General features: G+C 54.3%; 2 protein-coding genes across 2 annotated transcripts in view; one reads left to right on the top strand and one right to left on the bottom strand.

Moving 5' to 3' along the window:
* The window catches only part of LOC144949065 (zinc finger protein DPF3-like), a 324,698-nt gene that overhangs the window by 104,011 nt on the left and 196,903 nt on the right, over positions 1-23,784 (top strand). The window lies entirely within an intron of this gene.
* The window catches only part of LOC144949063 (regulator of G-protein signaling 7-like), a 37,117-nt gene continuing 24,222 nt past the window's right edge, over positions 10,890-23,784 (bottom strand). The window contains exons 5-16 of the mRNA XM_078878873.1: positions 22,478-22,529; positions 20,366-20,430; positions 19,275-19,351; positions 18,437-18,518; positions 18,083-18,157; positions 17,566-17,664; positions 17,148-17,209; positions 16,574-16,684; positions 16,012-16,137; positions 14,636-14,822; positions 13,667-13,756; positions 10,890-11,207 (exon numbers count right to left, since the gene is read on the bottom strand). Of these exons, the coding sequence (XP_078734999.1) occupies positions 11,157-11,207; positions 13,667-13,756; positions 14,636-14,822; positions 16,012-16,137; positions 16,574-16,684; positions 17,148-17,209; positions 17,566-17,664; positions 18,083-18,157; positions 18,437-18,518; positions 19,275-19,351; positions 20,366-20,430; positions 22,478-22,529 (1,077 nt within the window). The 3' untranslated portion in view covers positions 10,890-11,156. The remainder of the gene's footprint in view (positions 11,208-13,666; positions 13,757-14,635; positions 14,823-16,011; positions 16,138-16,573; positions 16,685-17,147; positions 17,210-17,565; positions 17,665-18,082; positions 18,158-18,436; positions 18,519-19,274; positions 19,352-20,365; positions 20,431-22,477; positions 22,530-23,784) is intronic.

Raw genomic sequence — 23,784 nt, 5'->3', positions numbered from 1 at the left:
TCTCCGGGTCCTCCGGTTTCTTTCCTCCACATATAGAATTGACGTTAGTTTGGAGTAATTTGGCTGCTTATACATTTATACGTGATGATGATGATGATAAGCCACTTCGTTGAGCTATCATTTGTAGCCAGGTCGCTTCATGAAAAAGAGCTACACAGCTGAGTATGGGGCCATTACCTGGTAAAATAAAAATAATCAATATCGCAAAATTCACAACTTCCTGCGAACGAAAGTCACCCGACACCACGTGGCAGCAAGAGCACGGAAGTGACGTAACACATCGCCCGCCTGTGACGCGAAACACTTTCGGACCAATCGGAACGCCTAAAATCATCGGACCAGGCCGCAATGTCGGGTCATGTAATATCCACGTGCATGCTTCGGCTCGATTTTCAGACAGCGAACAAACATCGGGGGAAGGCATCCCCACCCCGCTACCCCACAAACTACTACGGCCCACGGGGGAATGTAAACGACGGACGGACGGACGGGGGGGGTCGAGAGGTCGCGGATAAAAGTGACGGACACGGGGAAGTTGCCACCACGAGCGCGATGTTTTATTCGCGGCGATAGCGGAGTAAGCACGGTTACAGCACGACGCACCCGGACAGGAGGGTGGAGAGAGACCGGCACGGCGACGCATCAGGTGACCTTCGCTGTCACTTCGGGGACATAAAAAGCAGGGCTTGATTTCACGGCGGTCCGGAGGCTGTGAGCGACTGAAAATATTTCCCGCGGGAAAGTGTGGCCGTGCCGGGGGCAGGTTGCGGTGGTTGTTGGAGGCGGTTAACAGAAAATGTTCTAAGAGAAGTCAAGCCCTGGGGGGTTGAGTGTATCAGCTGGGCTGTGAAATGACATCATAATGACACGGTAAGGAACGTGGGACGATTACAGTTTTATCAAGTGACACTTTACAACATGTAATAAGCCATTCACAGCGGTCGAAAAATATTGATTTTCCCATCTCCTGATTATATATTTTTTTGCTTAACTGCGCTTTAAAAAAGATAAAAGTTAAAAACTGTCCACAGCGACGCGGGGTACATTTTGGCGGATTGGTGGCGGTGAGCGGCCGTGCGGATGGATGCGTCGGGCGAGTTAGAGTCCACCACCCGGTCAGAACAAAATAACAAAACACCGAATTCGTGCCACACTTGCCGAGAGTCAAGCACGGCGAGAGGAGCCGTGGGGGATGTTTGTGTGTGAAGCGGCCGGTTCGTGGAGGGGGGGGGGGCCCAGGTCAAATCACACCACGTGTGCCCCCCCCCCCCCCACCTTACCCCCTGCCCCACCAAAGCCTTCCAACTAAAGCGGAAGTTATTACATCTGACGCCACCGTGACGTTGAAGCGCCCCCCCCCCCCGCAAAGTGCGGGGCCCGGGGCAACCACCCCGATATATCCGTGGATCCCCTTGCCTAAATCACGCATCGTGTTGTGCGTTTGTTTACACGCTGCTGTTGAAAACACATCTCATCACGGCGGTTGTCAAGGCTCCTCCCCCCGCCCCCCAACTCGTAGCTTTGGGGGGCAAGGCCCCCCCTCCCACGCTGTTCAACACGCCGCTGGTAGCGGCGTTCCCTGGCCGTGTGCTCGGCGTTAGTTGACGTCCACGAGGTTGTTTTGCTGTTGGGTTCGATCGCGTAAATATATGAATGTGTCGTTAAACCCGCCACCACCCGACACAGCCAATTAGTGAGGTTTGTCACGTAAACAGAACGTGGCCAATTCGTCACTAGTACAGCACTAGTGTGTAGTGTATAGTGTAGTGTATAGTGTAGTGTATAGTGTAGTGTATCGTGTAGTATACTAGTACACCACTAGTGTAGTGTATAGTGTAGTATACTAGTACAGCACTAACCGGTTGTGTTGGAGAGCCAAGCCAAAACATTTACAATCTGAGCACGACGTTTCGCCAGTAATTACAACCAGCTTCATCAGGCGGACAGCAGCCAGATTTGTACTTATATTTACGCGATCTAACAAACAAACAACACCCTCTTATGGATGATATTGGCCGCGTGATAAACTTTACTCGGAGTGCTTCTGAGCGGAAAAAGCCACGTGAGTTTCTGCGTCTTGAACGATTTAGAATCCGAAAATGCAATTTGTTAGTTTTTCTTTTTACCGTAAATAAAATATCGCAATGGATATAAAAAAAATGCATTTCGCTAAATAGATATCGATTTGTATACATTCCAAAAGATAAGGTTTAGTACATTTACCGAGTTTTCAGAGAAGTACACTGCCAAACACTGTCCGGTATTGTTCTTTAGGACTCAACAATCCTCTGCTTGCTAAGGACGCACTGGGCACTGGCATGGGAATGTGGAATTACCACCGCAGTCTCAGCTCCACCAACAGCGAGAGCCAAGCAAGATCCAGCGCTCCCCCAGACTCCACATTCCACACGCGACTCCGGTGCGCGCGTTATCTTGTTTACCAATCATCAGGCGTGTGTGGCGGGGAGGGGTACACTGGAAAACAGGCAGGGCACGACCACCGTGGTGGGCAGCGAGGATTGGAGTTTGGGGGGCCAACTCCAGATTCACTCAGCATCGTCACAAGGTGGAGGAGACCTTCATACAGCAGTTTATACATTTATAGAAGGCTGGGAAATAATGTTTTTGTTTGTAACATTCACTCGGAGGTTGGGGGGGGGGTGTAACGATGCATCGATTCATCACGTCGAATCGCGCGAGAAACGAAACGTGGCCGACTCGTCACGAGTTGAGCACACACACCGGTGGTGCGTCGGAGAGAGTGAGCCCACGACAACATTTACACGTGACCCCAACATCCACAAGAGGCGCCACCACGCACCAACATTGAAATGTGACGCTCCAATATCACTGGTCAACAAAAAAAACATGTTTTTTTGGCCTGGACTTTTGCAGCTGTTTTAGACTAATTTCAGGGTGCTGATTCCAAATCTGATCTCAGATTTGCTCCATCACATCTCATTTTTATGCTATCGGCATATCCTATTTTCATTGATTTTACCCGAAATTAACTCTGTCACTTATGATTGCAAGTTGTTGCGAGTCAGTGACTGCTTTAGTGTTAAAATATGGTGCTGTATTTTTAGGGTAGTGTGTTTATAATATAATTGTATGTAGATATCTACATTTATTTAATATTTTTCTTCCGCAGTTTTTATTGAAAATGCAATATTTGATATCTCAAAAACTTGACGTGATAGACAAAAACTGATGCCAAATTTGGAATCGGCACCCCAAAATTACCTTAAAACCCTTGGAATACCTTATGCCAGAAAAGGTGTGTTGACCAGTGTATTGTATCGTGATGAGGACAACAACATGGGGGGGGGGGGGGTTACCCTTTCTGGCAATAAAACAGGAGGTGTCAAGATGTTAAAACACCAAACAGAAACCTTTTGCAAGAACCACGTGACTGCATCAACCACACAGTACAGGTAGTCCCCGACTTACGATGGAGATGCGTGACAACGACCCCATCGTAAGTCGAAAATATCGTAAGTCGAAAATGGCCTAGCCTACCCAGGAGTCTTAAAGAATGGTGATAATTTAGCAAAACAGAGCAATTTACAGTACCGTACTGTATAAACTATATGCGTACAGTACATCCCGGCAGCGTCCCAACGTACAGCATCGTACCTCGTACGCTGCTGCGTTTGCCTGCCGCGCGAAATGTAAAATATTTTACAATTTTGTCGTAAGATCGAAATATCGTAAGTCGGACCACCGTAAGTCGGGGACTAGCTGTACTGGTGGTGAACATGCAAACAAAAACATCCTCTGCTGATTGGTCGACACCAGAGACGGCGGCCTTCGTTAGGGCCTAGTCTCAACCAGTGTTAGACCATAGAACAGCGCCAAATGGCGAACAGCACAAAGACATTGAATCGGTGGGGTTGGTGGTGTTAGAGGGGGCGGGCAGAGAGCAGAGGGGACATCGTTCCAATCGGAATATTGGCAATGAGTAGTAGCTGCTTCACGTCGTCACGACTGTCCCTGTGAAGGAGTCATCAATAAACCATCAGCGGCCACCCATCGAGCAAAGAAGGCGGTGGTCACCGCATCATCGCGCGGTGCTTTCAGACGCTGCTTCTGCGGCCGTCTGGAACGCTCTCCCTTCCGATATCAGGGAGCCACTGGGAGCCATGCAACTGTTAAATCATCATCGACATTGACAAACTCATTTCTTTAGAACTGCTTTTTGTGTTAAGTCTGTGATCTTTCACCCCCGCACCTCCCATTAGCGACGTACGCCGAGAAAGAAGAATTTCAACATGCGCGCGTCAATGATTGTCTAACGAGGGACCAATCCCCCCTTGCCATAGAAATGTGGAATTTCCAGCACAGGCTCATTGAACCATTGCCGATCCAGCCGAGGGCCCGTTTGAATGTCGGCAGCGAGCGATGGGCATTTGTACAAATAAACACGACCCGTTCAGTTTTGATGAAGTATGGTTAACACCCCCCCACACCCCTCCCCCCAACCCGCAACGACGACTGAGTACACAATTACATCGATAATCGGCGGGGATGCGGATTATCCGACATGCTGGATCCATACATTGATGACACGCCTTCAAGCGCTCACTGCTTTAAGAGCTGGGCTTGCCGCTCCTCACTCGTCGAGGGTTGGTTGTCGACTCGACGACCCCCCACCCTCCCCCCCCCACGATTATTGACAGGACACTGGCACGGGGAGGGGGTCCTTCATCCAGCAGTGGATTGACAAAGGGCCTTGGAGGCAGGAATCATTCAAAACAATTATCGGGGTCAATAATAGGGCCCTTCAATGGAAATAGGATAATTGATTTCCTGTAAATTCATAATTATACAATAGACAGTAAGATGATTAAAATAACATTCAACTGAAACTTTGTATTTTTATTTTACCAGGTAAGGCCCACTGAGCTATCCATGACATAGTCTTTTTTTGGGTTCGATCGCGTAAATATAAATGTGTCGTTAAAACCGCCACCACCCAACACAGGCAATCAGTAAGGGTTGTCACGTAAACAGAACGTGCCAATTCGTCACTAGTACAGCACTAACCGGTGTGTTGGAGAGCAAATCCACAACATTTACAATCTGAGTACGACGTTTCGCAAGTAATTACAACTAGCTTCATCAGGCGACAGCCAGATTTGTGGATACATCCTCCTGTTTCTGGCCTTAAATAGAGGGGCAGATGTAATGAAGTCACTCGTGAGCTCTTCACGTGTAAAGGGGGGTGATTACAGATTCATATTTACGCGATCTAACCCAAAAACCTATATTGTGGACATTGGTCGCGAAATCCCACTGAGCTATGTAGCTCTTTTTCAGAAACGACCTGGCTCTCATAAATGATAGCTCAACGAAGTGGCTTATCACGTGGAAATGTATCGCAGCCAAATACTCTAAACGCGTGTTGTTGATTCTAAATGTGGAGGGAAAAACCAGAGGACCCGGAGAAAAATCCACGCGACCACGGGGAGAACATGCAAACTCCAAATATACAGCAGGTGTCAGGGTCGGGATCGAACCGACGACCTCCTGTATACCAGGCGAGATAGTTAACATCTCATAGCCACCGTGGTGATGATGAGAGTGAGAGAGACACGCAGACTCCCAAATATACAGCAGGCGTCATGGTCGGGATCGAACTCACGATCTCCTGTATACCAGGCGAGATAGTTAACATCTCATAGCCACCGTGGTGATGATGAGAGTGAGAGAGACACGCAGACTCCCAAATATACAGCAGGCGTCATGGTCGGGATCGAACTCACGATCTCCTGTATACCAGGCGAGGTAGTTAACATCTCATAGCCACCGTGGTACAATGGCAGCCGAGGATTGGAACGGCTGCGAGGTCGCGTCCACATTGGAGACGGAGCGATGAAATCAACTCGCGCGAGCTCGGCGCTTCGTTACGTCGCAACAACGTGGGCGGATGTGCCGGCTTGGCAAGGCCTTCACCCAGCAGTGGATGGACAAACGGTGCCGTGCCGGGTCACGTGGGCTTAGCTCGAGGTCAGACCTGAGTTGCGTTCAAGGACTGCAAAGAGGGCGCAGCGACGATTCCCGTTCGAACATTTTTCACGTCAAAGAATTAAAAATCAACGCGACTGCACGGACGCATCGACGCAAGGTAAGCTCACACAGCAACAACAACAACGACAACAACGAGTCGATTTCAGGTCGATGACATTTTAAATGTCCGGTGTTTTTTGTTGTTCATTCCGCCTTGCAGGAAGTTAAAAACCTCGTCGGCGCGTCGTCAATGACACCGCTGTGCGTGGCAGTCCAGACGAAACAAAATGGCCCTCACTTCATGGGGCACAGGGAGGCCAAGAGAGGTAAGAATGGATAATTGGACGGGAATAGGAAAATCAACACCTCGTGCATAGACGCAAAATGGACGCGTTTTTCTTTTCAAGGCCCTGTCGCATTCTTCGTCAATAAATAATGTGCAAACCCATACATTTTAACGGACGGTACAAATTCCGGAAGAACCGATGCGCTCCGCTCACGATAAATCGCGTGGCAAACCCTGTATTGTGACGTCACGATTCAGGGTCGCCATGCGTTTGTGACGTCTAGATTCAGGGTTGCCATGCAACCGTGACGTCACGAACCAGGGTTTCCATGCGATTGTGGCATCGACTCTCATTTTTGTCGCGCGACATTGGCGTCTCAATGATATCGGGGCTCACTCGGTTTGCCGAATTATACAACGTGAGCATATTCCGTGCATTCAATTTGCATACATCGCAAGTGATTGATTACAGTGAACGCAACGACACGCGTATCGCGAGAACTAACATTTAGCGATGAATCAACGCAATCGTCGGTGCCTGGTAACCACGGTGGACGGTTGAACAGGTCCGCGGATTGCTGATGAGACGTAGTGCGAGCGAAACCGATGCGGTCATTTTTTTTAAGAAACGCTTTTAGGAAACCACTGACGATGTCCAACGGGACGAAACTGCCTTTCACTTCCACGACGCATTTTTATTCTCGCCACCATTTGGCACACAACGACAAAGATCACCCGTGTAGCCTTAACAGACTGTTGGGGGCAAGTGCTGTTAGCGAGCAGCACCTATGAAGGCCGGCAAGGTACACGGGGGGGGGGGTGGCCAGCATCACGCCCGGCCGCCTTTGTCTCCCCCGTGCCGATGTTTACACAATGCACCAGACAGTCCTTTTAGGCTGAGTCGACCTAAGGGAGGCCCAGGACCGGTTCGGATAATCGTCACCACTGTTGGCCGTGAGTGGGAATCGAACTGTGGGTGTTTGGGATAGTAGCGCGGCGCGCTGACCGCGTGCGTGCGCGCCCAGTCGCGCTTGCGTGCGTGTGCGTGCGTGTGTGTGCACTGTGTGTGTGCACTGTGTGTGCACGTGCGTGTGTATGTGCGTGTGCACTGTGTGCGTGTGTGTGTGTGCACTGTGTGTGTGTGCACTGTGTGTGTGTGTGTGTGCGTGCGTGTGTGTGCACTGTGTGTGTGCACTGTGTGTGCACGTGCGTGTGTATGTGCGTGTGCACTGTGTGCGTGTGTGTGTGTGCACTGTGTGTGTGTGCACTGTGTGCGTGTGTGTGTGTGCTTGCGTGTGTGTGCACTGTGTGTGTGCGTGCGCAAGGTATCCCCGGTCGCGCGCAAACCAAGCCGAGCGAACGCGATGGAATCGCCGGGGCGACGTTTCACCGCGGAGCGAGCGACGTCGACGCACGGCGCTTCAACTTAACGCCCCGGGAAACTTGTGGGTGAGGGGGGGGTGGCACTTACATGGCCCCAAGTAAAACACCGGCGTGGCCCCGCCGGCAAAACCTCCAGAGGTCCAAACGCCTGATCAAGTGGTGGAACACTCCGCGAATCACCATTCTCATCAGCACGCAGCGCGAGCGAGCGCACACACACACACTCGCACACCTATGTGCGTGTCACAGCAGCCCTTACACGGTCAGCCAGTCGTGAGCAGACAGAGACTCTTCATAGACAGACAGAGAGAGAGACAGACACGGCAATATCAACGTGGTGCAGCGTGGTTGGCAATGTGCCCTGGTGCAATTCTCTCTGAATGTCTCCCTTCTTCTGGAGCCTGGCGCCTGGGCCCACTCTGGCCTCTGGGCCCCCTCCGGCCCCTGGGCCTCCTCCGGCCCTGAGCCCCCTCCGGTCCGTGGGCCTCCTCTAACCCGTGGGCCCCCTTCAGCCCGTGGGGCCCGGTGCAGTTGCACCATCTGCGCACACCTCGACAGCTCCGCCCGGGGGCGGAGGCCAAACCTCCTGACGCTACAAGCTGCACGGCAAAGTGTCTCGTGGCCGAGAAAGAATGATTAATTTTGTTCCTAGAAGTGTGTGGGGCTGGGGGGTGAGTTTAACCCTTCCCCGTTCCGATGACGTACACTGTGTACGTCATCAAAACGAAACCGGAAAAAAAAGAAAAACTTAAATAAAGTAACTTTATCGGTACTGAGGCTCTCCCACAAGGCCATGCGGGAAGGCGTGTGGCACAGTTTTGGCGCCGGCAATCGTAGAGCGGCGGCGGTCGTGTCGCTACAGTTTTCTGCGGTGAGTAACGTCTTCAAAAACGGCGCTACTACGCCTCTCTCTGAATAAAATGTACGCCGAGGTGCGTTAATTTCTGTGGGGCGGGTCAGCGAGAATGCCCGCAGAACAACCCCCGTGCACACAAGGGGGAGAGACTTTGACAACGCTCAACCTTCGCAAAAGTTTGCACAAAAACAAAGAAGATGAAGAAGAACACCGGCGGACGCAGCGACGGAATACGCCGAGTGGAGATCGCGAGCGCGTTCTGCAGCGCAAGCCGACACGATGCGTGATCAGTGGTCCCGTGGGCCTACAGGACATACCCACCGTTACCGTCACCACCACCACCTCGAACCTGAGCAGGAACCTCTTACGTGCACGGCCATCGGAATCCGGCACGGGTTTTTCCATTGCTGCCCGCGCTGGCGGCGTGGCCCGGCGAGTCTCTCCAACGCCGTGAGTTTGTCGGCCGGGGAACGAATGCGGCGATTGAAATAAAACGACGTGCGACCGATCGGATTTTATTTTTTTCCAATTATTATTTTTTCCATCGAAGGACGGATTTCAGCACCGCTGCTGCTGCTGCTGCCGGACTGGGCCGACGGTTTGAAAGTGACGGTTTGGCACGGGACGCTCGACCGGCAGACCCTACACCTCCACTAACAATCAGCAAATGGACAACAGACCAACAAACCCACCTCATAGCGGGGGGGGCGCCTTCTAGACCACACACCGACGGGAGCAGACGACCTTTTTAAAACGCGAGCACCTGCCGATATCCACCGCTTGGCTAGGCTAGATAAGACGCGTGCACACACACACGTGCACGCGCTGCACGCTTGGTCTACTCGGCCCGGCGTGGTCTGTGAGCGGCGCTGCGACCCCGGCAGTGTCAGTGCGGCGTGCGGTCTCCGCCGTTTTGGCTTTTTTATTTTTTAAGCGCTCGCCGACGGCCGGGGGAGAAAACGATTGTCAAGCGCCCCAGCAGCTCCATGCTCTGGGTATGTGCGACCCCTCACCCCCCGGACTCCCCCCCCCCCCCCCCCAGGTTTGTGCACCAGGGCTTACGCCTAAATGTTTTTATCGGAGGCCTCGGGGGTGGGGGGTCGAGGGGAGGGAGAAAAACGCCGCCCAGGTGAGGGTCCCCCTCCCTCTCTGAAGCCTACCCCCCCCCCCCCACGGGTCCATTTCCTGAAGCCCACCCACGCGCAGCTAATATCCAGGGGAGGTGGGGGGCGGGGGGGGGCACCAATACCCCGAGCGACGGGCCACGAAAGCAAAACATCGCTCCTCAAATCTCGAAATCATCATCATCATCGCGCTCGCACGTGACCGTAGCTCGCACGTGACCGTCGCCCGCGAGTGGCCGTCGCCTGTCTTCTGTCCTCGCCCGAGGCGAGCGGCCGTGCGACACGGGGGAGCGTCTAAGCGACACGGGGGAACGGTCCGGGGATCGCAACGAAGCGGCGCGCGGTTCCGGCGGACTTTGCCGCTTGCCTCTCCGGGCAGGTCGCCTGCTCGACAAGCCGGGCGGCGTCTCTCCACCGCGGGGGCGGCCGGCCGCGGCGACGGCTGGCAACCGGTTGCGGAGACGTCCACTCGCGATTGACTCGGTTGCGCGCAACAGATTGCTCAAGAGTGGATCCAGCTTGAGACCAAAGGGGGCAACCTGGCCGAACCACCCACCCGCCCGCCCCGCTCTCCGGCGGCCCCCCGTGTGCGTGAACCCTGCCAGGACGTTGGCGAGACGCGCGGCTCCCGTCCACGCGAGTTTGTTGACGGCGTACAAATTCACATCGATAACAACAACAACAATAATAATAATAATAATATCAATAATCACGTGGAACAACGAACTCCGACTGGATTTGACCTGGCAGCCACTCGACCAGGGGCTCGGCAAAACAAAACAACAAGGAGGGCCGTTTTTTGTGACTTGGGTAACAAATAAAACATCTCAATATTCCGAGAGCCCCAATGCACTGCGGGTGAATACGACACGGCGGTCCTTCATCAACGACGTCACGAGGCGGTCCCTTAAAGAGCCGCACGCGGCTCCGGAACCGCAGGTTGCCGAGCCGCGGGGCGAGGAAAGCACGAGGGGTGAGTCCGGCGCGACTCGTGAGTGGCGTGCGGGGCGTGATTTGCCCGGCGGTGAAAAACCACCGCGGCCCTTCCAGCTGATCCCCGCTGGGGCGCGGAGGGGCGCGGGTGGGAGGAGCGGCGCTGTCGGTGCGGGGCCCGGTAGAGAACGGGCGCGGCGATGGCTGCCGTGACGACGAGGATGGCGAAGACGACGATGACGACGACCATGAGAGACACCGCACGACCGGCGGGCCGAGAAATGCTTTTTTTTCTTGCCCTCTCTCTCTCTTCCCCATTTTGTCCCGAGGGTCAAAGGTCGGCGAGGGTCAAAGGCGGGCGAGAGGTCAATGTTCACATCGGAAGAGGAGGAGGAGACACCGGCGGCGAGTCCAGCGGAACGGACGTCGAGCGGTCGACGGTCTCCGGGTTGAGTTTTGTTACTTGAATGGCAGAAACAACAAAAACAACAAAAACAAAGAAGTGCCCGTTCTGCAGATGCCACGGAAAGTCGGCGGCGCTCGGTGACCCGAGCAGGCCTTGGGCCTAGGACGACTGGACTAGACTCGTGAGCCTCTTGGCGGTCAGCATTTTAGCCTGCGGGTTAGAACAAAACACAATGGGGAAAACTTCCTCAGAATGTTTACGGGGGAAAAAAATTAAACGACGAGCAGAATCAACCAGGCAATGGAGAGAGGTGCAGCCCTGCAATCGCTTTGCTCACGACACAGCTGGTGGAAGGGCCTCCACTAGAGGGAGCTCTCGGGGGCATTAGACTCACACCTGTTCAATAACTCAACAGACACCTGTCCAATAACTCACACACACCTGTTCAATAACTCAACACACACCTGTTCAATAACTCACACACCCGTTCAATAACTCACACACACCCGTTCAATAACTCACACACACCCGTTCAATAACTCACACACACCTGTTCAAGAACTCACACACATGTTCAATAACTTACACACACCTGTCCAATAACTCAACACACACCTGTTCAATAACTCAACACACACCTGTTCAATAACTCACACACACCTGTTCAATAACTCACACACACCTGTTCAATAACTCACACACACCCGTTCAATAACTCACACACACCCGTCCAATAACTCACACACACCTGTCCAATTACTCAACACACCTGTCCAATTACTCAACACACTTGTTCAATAACTCACACACACTTGTTCAATAACTCACACACACCTGTTCAATAACTCACACACACCTGTTCAATAACTCAACACACACCTGTTCAATAACTAACACACCTGTCCAATTACTCAACACACCTGTTCAATAACTCAACACTCACCTGTTCAATAACTCACACACACCTGTTCAATAACTCCACACACCTGTTCAATAACTCAACACACACCTGTTCAATAACTCACACACCTGTCCAATTACTCAACACACTTGTTCAATAACTCACACACACTTGTTCAATAACTCACACACACCTGTTCAATAACTCACACACACCTGTTCAATAACTCAACACACACCTGTTCAATAACTCACACACCTGTCCAATTACTCAACACACCTGTTCAATAACTCAACACTCACCTGTTCAATAACTCACACACACCTGTTCAATAACTCCACACACCTGTCCAATAACTCACACACCTGTCCAATTACTCAACACACCTGTTCAATAACTCAACACTCACCTGTTCGACACACCTGTTAACACAGTAGAACAACCGCATTTAACTAAAACTAAACTATCTTTTTTATTTTACCAGGTAAGGCTGACTGAATTGCAGACCTCTTTTTCAGAAGCGACCTTGCCACAAATGATAGCTCAACGAAGTAGTTCATCATCGTGTGGAAATTTCTAGTAGCCAAATACATCAAACGCACGATGTCGATTCTAAATGGGGACGGACAAAAGCAGAGGACCCGGAGAAAAATCCACGCGACCACTGGGAGAGAGAGACACCGCAAACTCCACGTACACAGAGGCGTCAGGGTCGGGATCAATTCCACGATCTCCTGTATACCAGGGGAGGAAGAAAACATCTCCTAGCCACCGTGAGGCAGAGGTCGCAACCGGGTACCCGATACCCGTACCCTACCCGATACCCGGCTACCCGTACCCGGGCGGGCTATCACAGAGCAGGCTATCACAAGGCAGGCTATCACAGGGCGGGCTATCACGGGGCAGGCTATCACAGGGCGGGCTATCACGGGGCAGGCTATCACAGGGCGGGCTATCACAGGGCGGGCTATCACATGGCGGGCTATCACGGGGCGTGCTATCACAGGGCGGGCTATCACGGGGCGTGCTATCACAGGGCGGGCTATCACGGGGCAGGCTATCACAGAGCGGGCTATCACATGGCAGGCTATCACATGGCAGGCTATCACATGGCAGGCTATCACAGGGCAGGCTATCACATGGCAGGCTATCACAGGGCAGGCTATCACATAGCGGGCTATCACATGGCAGGCTATCACAGGGCAGGCTATCACATGGTGGGCTATCACAGGGCAGGCTATCACATGGTGGGCTATCACGGGGCAGGCTATCACATGGTGCACTATCACAGGGCGGGCTATCACATAGCGTGCTATCACATAGCGGGCTATCACAGGGTGGGCTATCACAGGGCGGGCTATCACAGGGCAGGCTATCACATGGCAGGCTATCACAGGGCAGGCTATCACATGGTGGGCTATCACGGGGCAGGCTATCACATGGTGGACTATCACAGGGCGGGCTATCACATAGCGTGCTATCACATAGCGGGCTATCACAGGGTGGGCTATCACATGGCAGGCTATCACAGGGCAGGCTATCACATGGCAGGCTATCACAGGGCAGGCTATCACATGGTGGGCTATCACGGGGCAGGCTATCACATGGTGGACTATCACAGGGCGGGCTATCACATAGCGTGCTATCACATAGCGGGCTATCACAGGGTGGGCTATCACAGGGCGGGCTATCACAGGGCGGGCTAGTGTGTGGCGGGCAATCGGAGAGCGTGTGGCGAGCGATCGCAGGGCCGTGGGCGGGGACCCACCTTCTTCTTGGGCTGCAGCAGCTCCTGGTAGGCGCTGGAGCGCAGGAAGCGCGCGTAGCTGTCGCACTTCATCAGCTTGTAGATCTGCTCCTGGACGGACGGGAGAGACGCGGCGTGGGGGGGGGGGTGAAACACACGCCGGCGGGGGTTCACATTTTGTTCGTCAGCTCCGCGCTGACGTCACGCACAACGAAGACACCCCCCCCCCACCCCGGCCTTGCTCGGCCCCAAGTCGCATTCAGATGTCTTCTCGCGAGGCTGGCGCGGTGGCACCGTTTCGGTCCTGGCTCGGTAAAGACAAAGACAAAGATCCCCCATGTGGCTTTAAGAGACTGTTGGGGCAAGTGCCGTTAGCGAGCAGCAGCGCCTGTGAATGCCGGCACGGCGCACGAGGGGGCGTGCGGTGAGAAACACCACGCCCGGGCCGCCTTTGTCTCCTCAGTGGCGACGTTTACTACTCGCTGAGTCGATCTAGGGGGAGGCCCCAGGACCGGTTCAGATAGAATCGTCACGGGTGTCGGTGGACGTGAGGGGGAATGGAACTTGGGCCCGGTGGGTTCAGAAGCGCGGTGCAGCTAAACCTCTACCCTACCAGCGGGGGGGGGGGGGAGAAGGGGGTGAGAGAGAAGCCGTGGGGGGCTTGTGGGGGTGGGGTGGGGGGCTTGTGGGGGGCGGGGTGGGTGGCTTGTGGGGGGTGGGGTGGGTGGCTTGTGGGGGTGGGGTGGGTGGCTTGTGGGGGTGGGGTGGGTGGCTTGTGGGGGCGGGGTGGGTGGCTTGTGGGGGGTGGGGTGGGTGGCTTGTGGGGGCGGGGTGGGTGGCTTGTGGGGGGCGGGGTGGGGGGCTTGTGGGGGTGGGGTGGGTGGCTTGTGGGGTGGGTGGGGGGTGGGGTGGGGGGCTTGTGGGGGGTGGGGTGGGGGGCTTGTGGGGGTGGGGTGGGTGGGGGGTGGGGTGGGGGGCTCCGTGGCTGACCTGTGCCTCCTCGAAGGTGTAGCGGCCGGGGTCCTGCACGCTCTGCGTGGTGCGGTCGTAGCTCTGCGAGTCCAGGTTGATGGGGCTCGGGGCCCCGGGCGCCAGGAACTCGCCCCAGATCTCCTGCACGCGGGGGGCCACCTCCCGCACCGCCCTCCGCTTCACCTCCTGCACCGCCAGCCAGAACCTGCCGCACGCCAAGCCTAAGGTCCCCGGTGTAGCTTGCGGGGGTCGCGCCGCGGGGGTCACGTGCGGGGGTCACGTGCGGGGGTCACGGGCAGGGGTCACGGGCAGGGGTCACGGGCAGGGGTCGGGGTGGCGGGTTCTGTAATTCCGCGGCTCGCGTCTTGTAGGCAACTGGACCGGCATTGTTAAAAGATGTCGAAGGTCACGGAAAGGTCAAGTTCACTGCACTCGCCGTGCTGCGTTGCCTTCCGGTTGGCGAACGAGTCCAGAATCAGAACGAGTACAATGATGATAAGCCATACGTCTTAGTTTTATTCGGTAAAGTCACGTAGGTAAAAATAAAATAAAAAATGAAAAAACAACTAAATTTAATTTTCAACGTGACTTTACCGAATAAAACCAAGGAGTATGGATTCTTGCAGTCACAAAAACTTCAAATCTAGAAGATGATAAGCCACTTCGTTGAGCAATCATTTGTGGCCAGGTCGCTTCTGAAAAAGAGCTACATAGCTCAGTGGGCCTTTCCTGGGAACATAAAATAAACAAAATTCGTAGTTTAGTTTTACGCACCACGCCAGAAACGACTTGACCTTGCCAGCCATCACCCGGGGCCCGAGTTCGATTCCCACTCACGGCCAACACCAGTGACGATTATCCGAACCGGTCGTGGGCCTCCCCCCCCTAGGTCGACTCAGCCTCAAATGAGTACCCGATGTGTGAACATCGCAACTGGGGAGACAAAGGCGGTCGGGCGTGGTTGCTGGCCACCCACCCCCTCGTGTGCCGTGTCGGCCTTCATAGGTGCTGCTCGCTAACAGCACTTGCCCTAACAGCCTGTCAAAGGCTATACGGGGGGGGTAAAATCTTTGTCTGTCTGCTTGGTTCTTTCGGTAAAGTCACCTGAGGACGGCCGCTTGCGTTGTTGGCCGAAACGTCGTGAGAATTATTTTCTTATATTTTTATTTTTTTATTTCATTACTTCCCTTCTACGTGACTTTACCGAAAGAACCAAGAAGATGAATCCTTGCAGTCACGAAAGCTTTAAATCGAAATCTTTGTCTTTGTTGGCGGTGATGGTGGGGAGAGCTATAAACGTTCGATCCCGGGGATTGCGCAAGACTCCCCGGTGCGTGCCCGGCGCGCGGATCGTGTGCCGCCTGGTTTACGCCGGGTGGAGGAGGGCCGCTCACCGCAGGTTCTCGGAACTGAACTCGGACTTGAGGAAGGTGAGGAACTGCTCGCGGCCGAGCTGGTCCTTGAGCACCTCGTCGATGGAGAAGCCCCAGCGGCGCACGCGCTGCTGGCTCGGCTCCTTGCTGCCCGCCAGACGGCACGGGCGGCACGGGACAACAGCGGCACAGACACCGTGAGCGGGCGAGCGGGGGGATGGTGAGTGGAGAGATCGTGAGTGAGTGGAGAGATCGTGAGTGAGTGAGTGGAGGGATCGTGAGTGAGTGAGTGAGTGGAGGGATGATGAGTGAGATAGTGGAGGGATGGTGAGTGAGTGAGTGAGTGGAGAGATCGTGAGTGAGTGAGTGAGCAGAGGGATGGTGAGTGAGTGGAGAGATCGTGAGTGAGTGGAGGGAACGGATGGATCGTGAGTGAGTGAGTGGGTGGAGGGATGGATCGTGAGTGGGTGAGTGGAGGGATGGATCGTGAGTGAGTGAGCGCATGAGTCGTTATCGAGCGGAGGCATCAGGCTGCTGAATCGGTGATGGGTGCAGCGAGAGAGCGAGAGCGACGCTGCACCACCTGCCGTCGTTGTCCCAGAGCGCCGTGTCGTCGGTCACCCAGGGGTTGGACGGCTCCGGCGCCACGATGAGCGGATCGTACTCGGCGTAGTGCTCCGTGTAGCTGATGAGGCTACGTGCACGCACCGAGACAAAGATCCCCCGCGTAGCCTGAACAGACTGTTGGGGCGAGCGCCGTTTGCGAGCGGCGCCCGTGAATTGCGGCACCGTGGCGCACGAGGGCGTGGGCGGCCGAGTCGGCCTGGGGGAGGCCCAGGACCGGTTCAGGTAACCGTCACCGGTGTTGGCCGTGAGCGGGAATCGAATTCGGGTCGCTGGGTTCGGAGCGCAGCGCGCTAACCGCTGCGCTACCGCTCCCCACACACGCACGCACAGACTAACACACGCACGCACAGATTAACACACGCACGCACAGACTAACACACGCACGCACAGACTAACACACGCACGCACAGACTAACACACACGCACACACAGACTAACACACACGCACACACAGACTAACACACGCACGCGCAGACGCATGCGTAGACACTCGTGCACACACGCGGAGGCAGCGTCATCTGAGAACTTACCTTTCCGTGACCTTCGACATCTTCAAACAATGCCGGTCCAGTTGCATATAAAGGTACTTGATCTGCGGGGACATGAGACACGAGCCGTGGAATTACAGCGCCCGCCACCGCTACGCGCGGCTTAACGCGGTTTAATGCGGCCGTCCCCCTCATCCCAGCGCGGCGCTGACCGGCAAGCGTCCTGGTGTGGCCGGGACAGTCCCCGTCCCGGTGCAAGGAAGCCTTCATAAAAGATAAAGCATCCACCCCCCCCCCCCGTATAACCCTCTACAAGACTGTTGGGGGAAGTGCTGTTAGCGAGTAGCAGTACCTATGAAGGCTGGCACGGCACACGAGGGGGTGGGTGGCCAGCACCACGCCCGACCGCCTTTGTCTCCCCAGTGGCGATGTTGACACACTCACGCACTCACTCACTCACCTGCTGCCTGAGTTCATCCTCCGTGGGAGGTTTCCTTCCTGGTGACGGGGACCGCACGGGGCTGTGTGTCCGCGCATCGTTCTGCAGGTTGTACACCGACTGGGCACGCGCATGGGCAGAGGGGGCAGGGGCAGAGGGACAGGCACAAATACACTCGTACCGAATTGCACAGTTATTTGCGTGCGCGTGTGGGGGAGCGGTGGGGGAGCGGTTGGCGCTACGCTGCGCCATGAACCCGGCGACCCGGGTTAGATTCCCGCTAACGGTCAACACCGATGGCGATTATCCGAACCGGTCGTGGGCCTCGCCTAGGTCGACTCGGCCTCAAACGAGTACCTGGTACGGTGTGTAATAAACATCGCCACTGGGGAGACAAAGGAGGTCGGGCGTGGTGCTGGCCACCCACCCCTTCGTGTGCCGTGCCGGCCTTCATAGGTGCTCGCTAACAGCACTTGCCCCTACAGTCTGTTAAGGCTACAGGGGGGTCTTTGTGTGTGCGTGTGCGTCTGGATCTCACCTTCCGCGTTTTGCGAGGGTTGCGCATGCGGCACGACTTCTTGATGTCGACCTCGGTGGTGTTCACACAGCCAGGCTGGGCGGGGGCGGTGAGCGTTACACACGGACACGCGTTGCACACGCGTGCGTACAACGCATATGCGCACACACACACATCACACACACATCACACACGCGCACACACGTTACACACATCACGCACGCGCGTGTACACGTGTACACACGTTACGCGCTCACATAGAGAGCCATAGACTCAACAAGAGACCCGCAGACGGACACGGACTGAGTTGTAAACGTGGTTCGGCAGCGCTGTAAGGTGGCACCCCCCGAGGGTGTCGCGACCGCCCTCACTGACCACAGGGCGATGCACGTCCCAAAAGGCTCGCTCCTGACTGTCCAGGATCTTCCTCTCCACCTTGTCCCTCTTCTTGTCCACCCTGCGAGCTCACACGCGCAGCAAAGACAAAAATCCCCCGTGTAGCCTCAACAGACTGTTGGGGCAAGTGCTGATTGCGAGCGGCACCTATGAAGGTTGGCACGGCACACGAGGGGCTGGGTGGCCAGCACCACGCACGGTCGCCTTTGTCTCCCTAGTAGCGATGTTTACACACCGCACCAGGTACTCATTTGAAGCTGAGTCGACCTAGGGGAGGCCCAGGACCGGTTCAGATAATCGTCACTAGTGTTTGCCGTGAGCGGGAATCGAACCCGGGTCGCCAGGTTCGTAGTGCAGTGCGCTAACCGCTACACTACCGCTCCTGACACACACACGCACACACCGACACATAAAACCGACACACACACGCACTCACTGACACACACTGACACACACACACTGACACACACTGACACACACACACACACTGACACACACACACGCACGCTCCCAGCTGCTGCATCACGGACCCCCCTCCACCGACCCGGCCAGGGCCACGCCGCTTCCTGGCGAAATCTTTCTCTGCCGCCCTCTCGTGGCGGGTGTCTGCACCCACAGGGGGGCGTCCGCGAAGAGCCGACGCCGTCAACGCGGGCGACGTGGGGGGGGGGTGGTCACGTCGCCTTCGTCCGCGTGACGCGCACACGGTGAGCTGGGGGTGAGGGAGCGGTGGTGCAGCGGTGAGGTGGGGGTGGGGAGCGGTGGTGCAGCGGTGAGCTGGGGGTGAGGGAGTGGTGGTGCAGCGGTGTGTGCTCACTTGGCCTGTGCTTCGGCCTGCATGAATATGAACTCCCACTTGCGAGCGAAGGCTCTCTGCAGTCGCGCCAAACTCTCCTGCAGCACACAGAGACAAAGGCACAGACACACACGTAGACACACACAGACACACACACGTAGACACACACACGTAGACACACACACGTAGACACACACAGACCCACACATGTAGACACACACACATAGACACACACACATAGACCCACACATAGACACACACACGTAGACACACACAGACAAACACATGCACACAGAAGTGCCGAAATTAACAACAAGCAAGAATAATTAGGCAACGATGATGACGAACCCACTTGCTGTACTGCCATCCCCGTACAAATGGAGATTGACCCACTTGCTGTACTGCCACCGTACCCCGGTCACGATCCAGGCGATGTTGACCGAGACGCCCACGGGTAAGGATGGAGCTTCGCGCGTGAGTGAGTGAGTGAGCGAGCGAGTGAGTGAGCGAGTGAGTGAGTGAGCGCATGAGTCAGTGAGCGAGCGAGTGAGTGAGTGAGTGTGTGAGCTAACGAGAGAGTGAGCAAGCGAGCGAGTGAATGAGTGAGCGCATGAGTCAGTGAGTGAGTGAGTGTGTGAGCTAACGAGAGAGTGAGCAAGCGAGCGAGTGAATGAGTGAGAGCATGAGTCAGTGAGCGAGTCAGTGAGTGAGTGAGCGCATGAGTCAGTGAGCGAGCGCATGAATTAGTGAGCGAGTGTGTGAGTGAGTGAGCTAACGAGAGAGTGAGCAAGCGAGCGAGCGAGCGAGTGAGTGAGCGCATGAGTCAGTAAGCGAGTGAATGAGTGAGTCAGTGAGTCAGTGAGCGAGCGAGTGAGTGAGCGCATGAGCCAGTGAGCAAGTGTACGAGCGAGTTAGTGAGCGAGCGAGTCAGTGAGCGAGTGAGTGAGTGAGCGCATGAGTCAGTGAGCGAGCGGGTGAGTGAGCGAGTCAGTGAGCGAGTCAGTGAGCGATCCGCCAACCCTCGCTGCCTCCACAGCGCTTGGTTTACAAGGCAGCCACGTGCAACGGCCTGACCATCAGCAGCGGCAGGCGACCGTGAGCCCAGCACTTACGGCTTCGTAGTCGGCCAGCTCCAGGCGAGCCTTGTTCTGCATCGCCCTCTTGCACAGGTACACGGCTGCAGGTGACGAAAGGACAACGTTTAACCTCCTTCTCCGACGGGTGGCTGTTCGGGACACGGGAGTCCGACGTGTCGGAACTCGTCCCCGGATCACGTCCCTGAAGAACGCTCGTTGCGTTCCACGCCAATTTATCATTCGCCTGCGCTCGTTGTTCAACGTCACCTGCCCCGGCCAAACCGGGTTGCTTGGCAGCCTCGATAGAAGCGTGGCTTTAAACTGTTTCGGCTGCTTTAAATTTCCACGTGATGATCAGCCACTTTCGCTGAGCTATCGTTTGTGATAGCCAGGTCACTTCTGAAACACATTCCTGCGGAGGGAGCTGGTAGGAACGTTGGGTTGCTCGGTCAATGGCCAGGGTCAACGGCGGCGTGGTGTATCCCGCAAATATGGCCGACTGTGAGGGCGGGCACAAGCCGGCGTGAGTAGGTTAAACGTTGAGTTTTATAAGGGCACCACGGGATGACCAGCCTCTCCCCACCCAGCCCCACAAATCCCACCCCCACCCGGCCCCACCCTCCCCACCCAGCCCCTCCCCACCCTCCCCACCCAGCCCCTCCCCACCCAGCCCCTCCCTCCCCACCCAGCCCCTCCCTACCCTCCCCTCCCCACCCTGCCCCTCCCTGCACGACGGACACAATAATCCCTTGTGAGCTGGTGTAACCAGGAGGTTCCTACCAGTAAAAGCGCTGTATAAGCTCAAATGCTTGGGTCTTACGGTAAAGTCACGTAGATAGGTTCAAAGAAAATAACAAACCTATCTGCGTGACTTTACCGAGAGATCCAAGAATATGAATTCCTGCAGTCACGAAAGATTTAAGTCATTATATAAGCACAGTGGGGCCTTACCATCACCCTGCCATACATAGCAGGGGTCACCAAAAAGATTTCCAAAATCATGAACAAACACAAGATCCAGATCCGATTTAACACAGTACATAAAATTCGTGATCTGATCCCATCTGTGAAAGACAAGATTCCTGACATGCAATATCCCGGCGTCTACAAACTAAGCTGTATCTGCGGCAGCAGTTACATTGGGGAAACTAAGCGACATGTCTCGGACCGTGTTCGTAAACATGAAGCACATTTGAAACATGGAAGGACCAATAATTCTGCCGTGGCTGATCATTACTTTAATGCGGCTGGCTCACGAAATGTATTTCTCTAAGACGATGGTACCTTGCAAGCCTACTGGCTATCAAAAAAGATTAATTTAACACGTAGGCTTTCGCGACCAATATTATTCATAATATAGGTTTTTGGGTCAGATCGCGTTATTTATAAATGTGTCGTAACCATCCACCACCCGACACAGCCAATCAGTAAAAAATGTGTCACGTTTACAAGGGACAAATTAATTGACTTTTTAAAAATTTTAAAATGCTGTTGATTCTCTCTTCAGCACACCGGTGGGCTAAAGAAGTCAATTATTTTGTCCTTTGAAAACGTGACACATTTTTTACTGTTTGGCCGTGTCGGGTGGTGGAGGTTTACGACACATTTATAACGCGATCTGACCCAAAAACCTATATTATGAACAAAAATTAGTTCATGAAGCCATCCATATAGTACACAGGCACAGAGACAATTTCAACCGAGAGGAAGGTTATAGACTGAACAATCATTGGAAAGATGTCATCAACCACTTTGGGTCACGACTTGATTTGTGTTTTCTTGTCCACCTCCCCCGTCAGCATTGTGGGTGTGTGGAGCGAGGTGCAATGCTTTGATTGGTGTAGACCTACTGCCGGTGTCGGAGACCTCCGGTCTAAACAAACGATCCTCTTCGGCTAACACAAGTCTACCGCCGCACTGGAAACGAACTGAACTCGTCGAATCGTCGATTCGTTCAGCCCGGCTACCGGAGTCGGATCCCGGTCCGCCCCCCGCCGTGACCCCGGGCCAGAATTGGGCCACACCCAGCGGACATGGATCGGCGCGAGAGTGGATCGGCAGCACGTGCGGGAACAGAATCAGAATCTTCGTTTATTCCGGGGAGAAATCCGACGATCTACGAAGCTCTTCCCGGATATCCGCTCTCACCATAATCGATGTTTTCCGGCTCCCAGCAGTTGGAGGGCCAGAAGTAGGGCGTCTAAAGCAGCGGCGGGGGGGGGGGCAGCGGAGAGAAACAACGTCGCTCACGCAACCGCATGACGCGACGGCACACCGCGTGGAACCCGCATGCTTCACCACGTGTTCGTGTACAGGGAGATTGAGTTGCGAGGTCCGTACGGCGTACAGCCGTTTCAATGCGGGCAACAACAAAATGTCCATTTGTTAGCGTTTTCTCCCTTGTGACGGAACTTTGTAAATGAACGTTGAGATGTATAAAGGGCACGGGGTGACCAATAGGGTCTGAATTGGTCTGTAACAAGGTAGAGGGCACTGATAAGGTCTTCACAGGTATGTCGTGGCGAGTGCACTAGTGGTGAGTGTAATAGTAGTGAGTGTAATAGTGGTCAGTGTACTAGTGGTGAGTGTACTAATGAGTGTACTAGTAGTGAGTGTAGTGGTGAGTGTACTAGTGGTGAGTGTGGTAGTGGTGAGTGTACTAGTGGTGAGTGTAGTAGTGGTGAGTGTAGTGGTGAGTGCACTAGTGGTGAGTGTAGTCGTGGTGATTGTCTATTTGTTTGTGTTTCTCCCTTGTGATGGGACTTTGTAAATGAATGTTGAGATTTATAAAGAGCACCGGGTGACCAATAGGGTCTCTGAATTGGTCTGTAGTAAGGTAGAGATGGCACTGGTAAGGGGTTGACAGGTACGCGATGGGCATGCCGAGGTTAAGCCTTTCCAAGTTCCGAGACGTCTGCAAGTTGGCACGGTGGGGTGGGTCCCGTTCACCGCTGAATCGTGCAAGCCGGTTCAGCGTTCATTAGAGAGAGGCGTCGTAGTAGTAGCAGCGGCGTTGTTTTTACACGCTTTTATTTAACTCACTCTGTCTGTTGTTGTATCCTCAAAAAATATTGTAACTCAAATTTTTACTCACTTCTCAATGTGCTATCATCTGCCAACTTTTGTCATACTGATGACAAGTCTATATTCTATCATAAAAAATCAAAAACATATATTTTAAAACATTCTGTTACAGGCTTTTGATAAACTGACTCTGTCTGTTGTCGTATCCTCAAATCTTGTAAATCAATTTTAACCCACTTCCCAATGTCGTATCGACTGCAAACTTGGTATACGTATGTCACACTGGTGACAATACTATATTTTATCATTAAAAATAAAAATATATATGTTTTTTAAACAATCTTTTTCATATCTTATGTTTCGGCTTGGGTCTAATTGTCCACGCTCAACTCACGTTGGCTGTAAATCACCACGGCCCCTTACGTTATGGC

The sequence above is a fragment of the Lampetra fluviatilis genome, chromosome 52, assembly GCF_964198595.1.
Source record: "Lampetra fluviatilis chromosome 52, kcLamFluv1.1, whole genome shotgun sequence".
In the NCBI taxonomy this organism is placed as follows: Eukaryota; Metazoa; Chordata; class Hyperoartia; order Petromyzontiformes; family Petromyzontidae; genus Lampetra; species Lampetra fluviatilis.
Note: the sequence above shows the minus strand (reverse complement) of the source record. Positions and strands in the feature narration are given on the sequence as shown.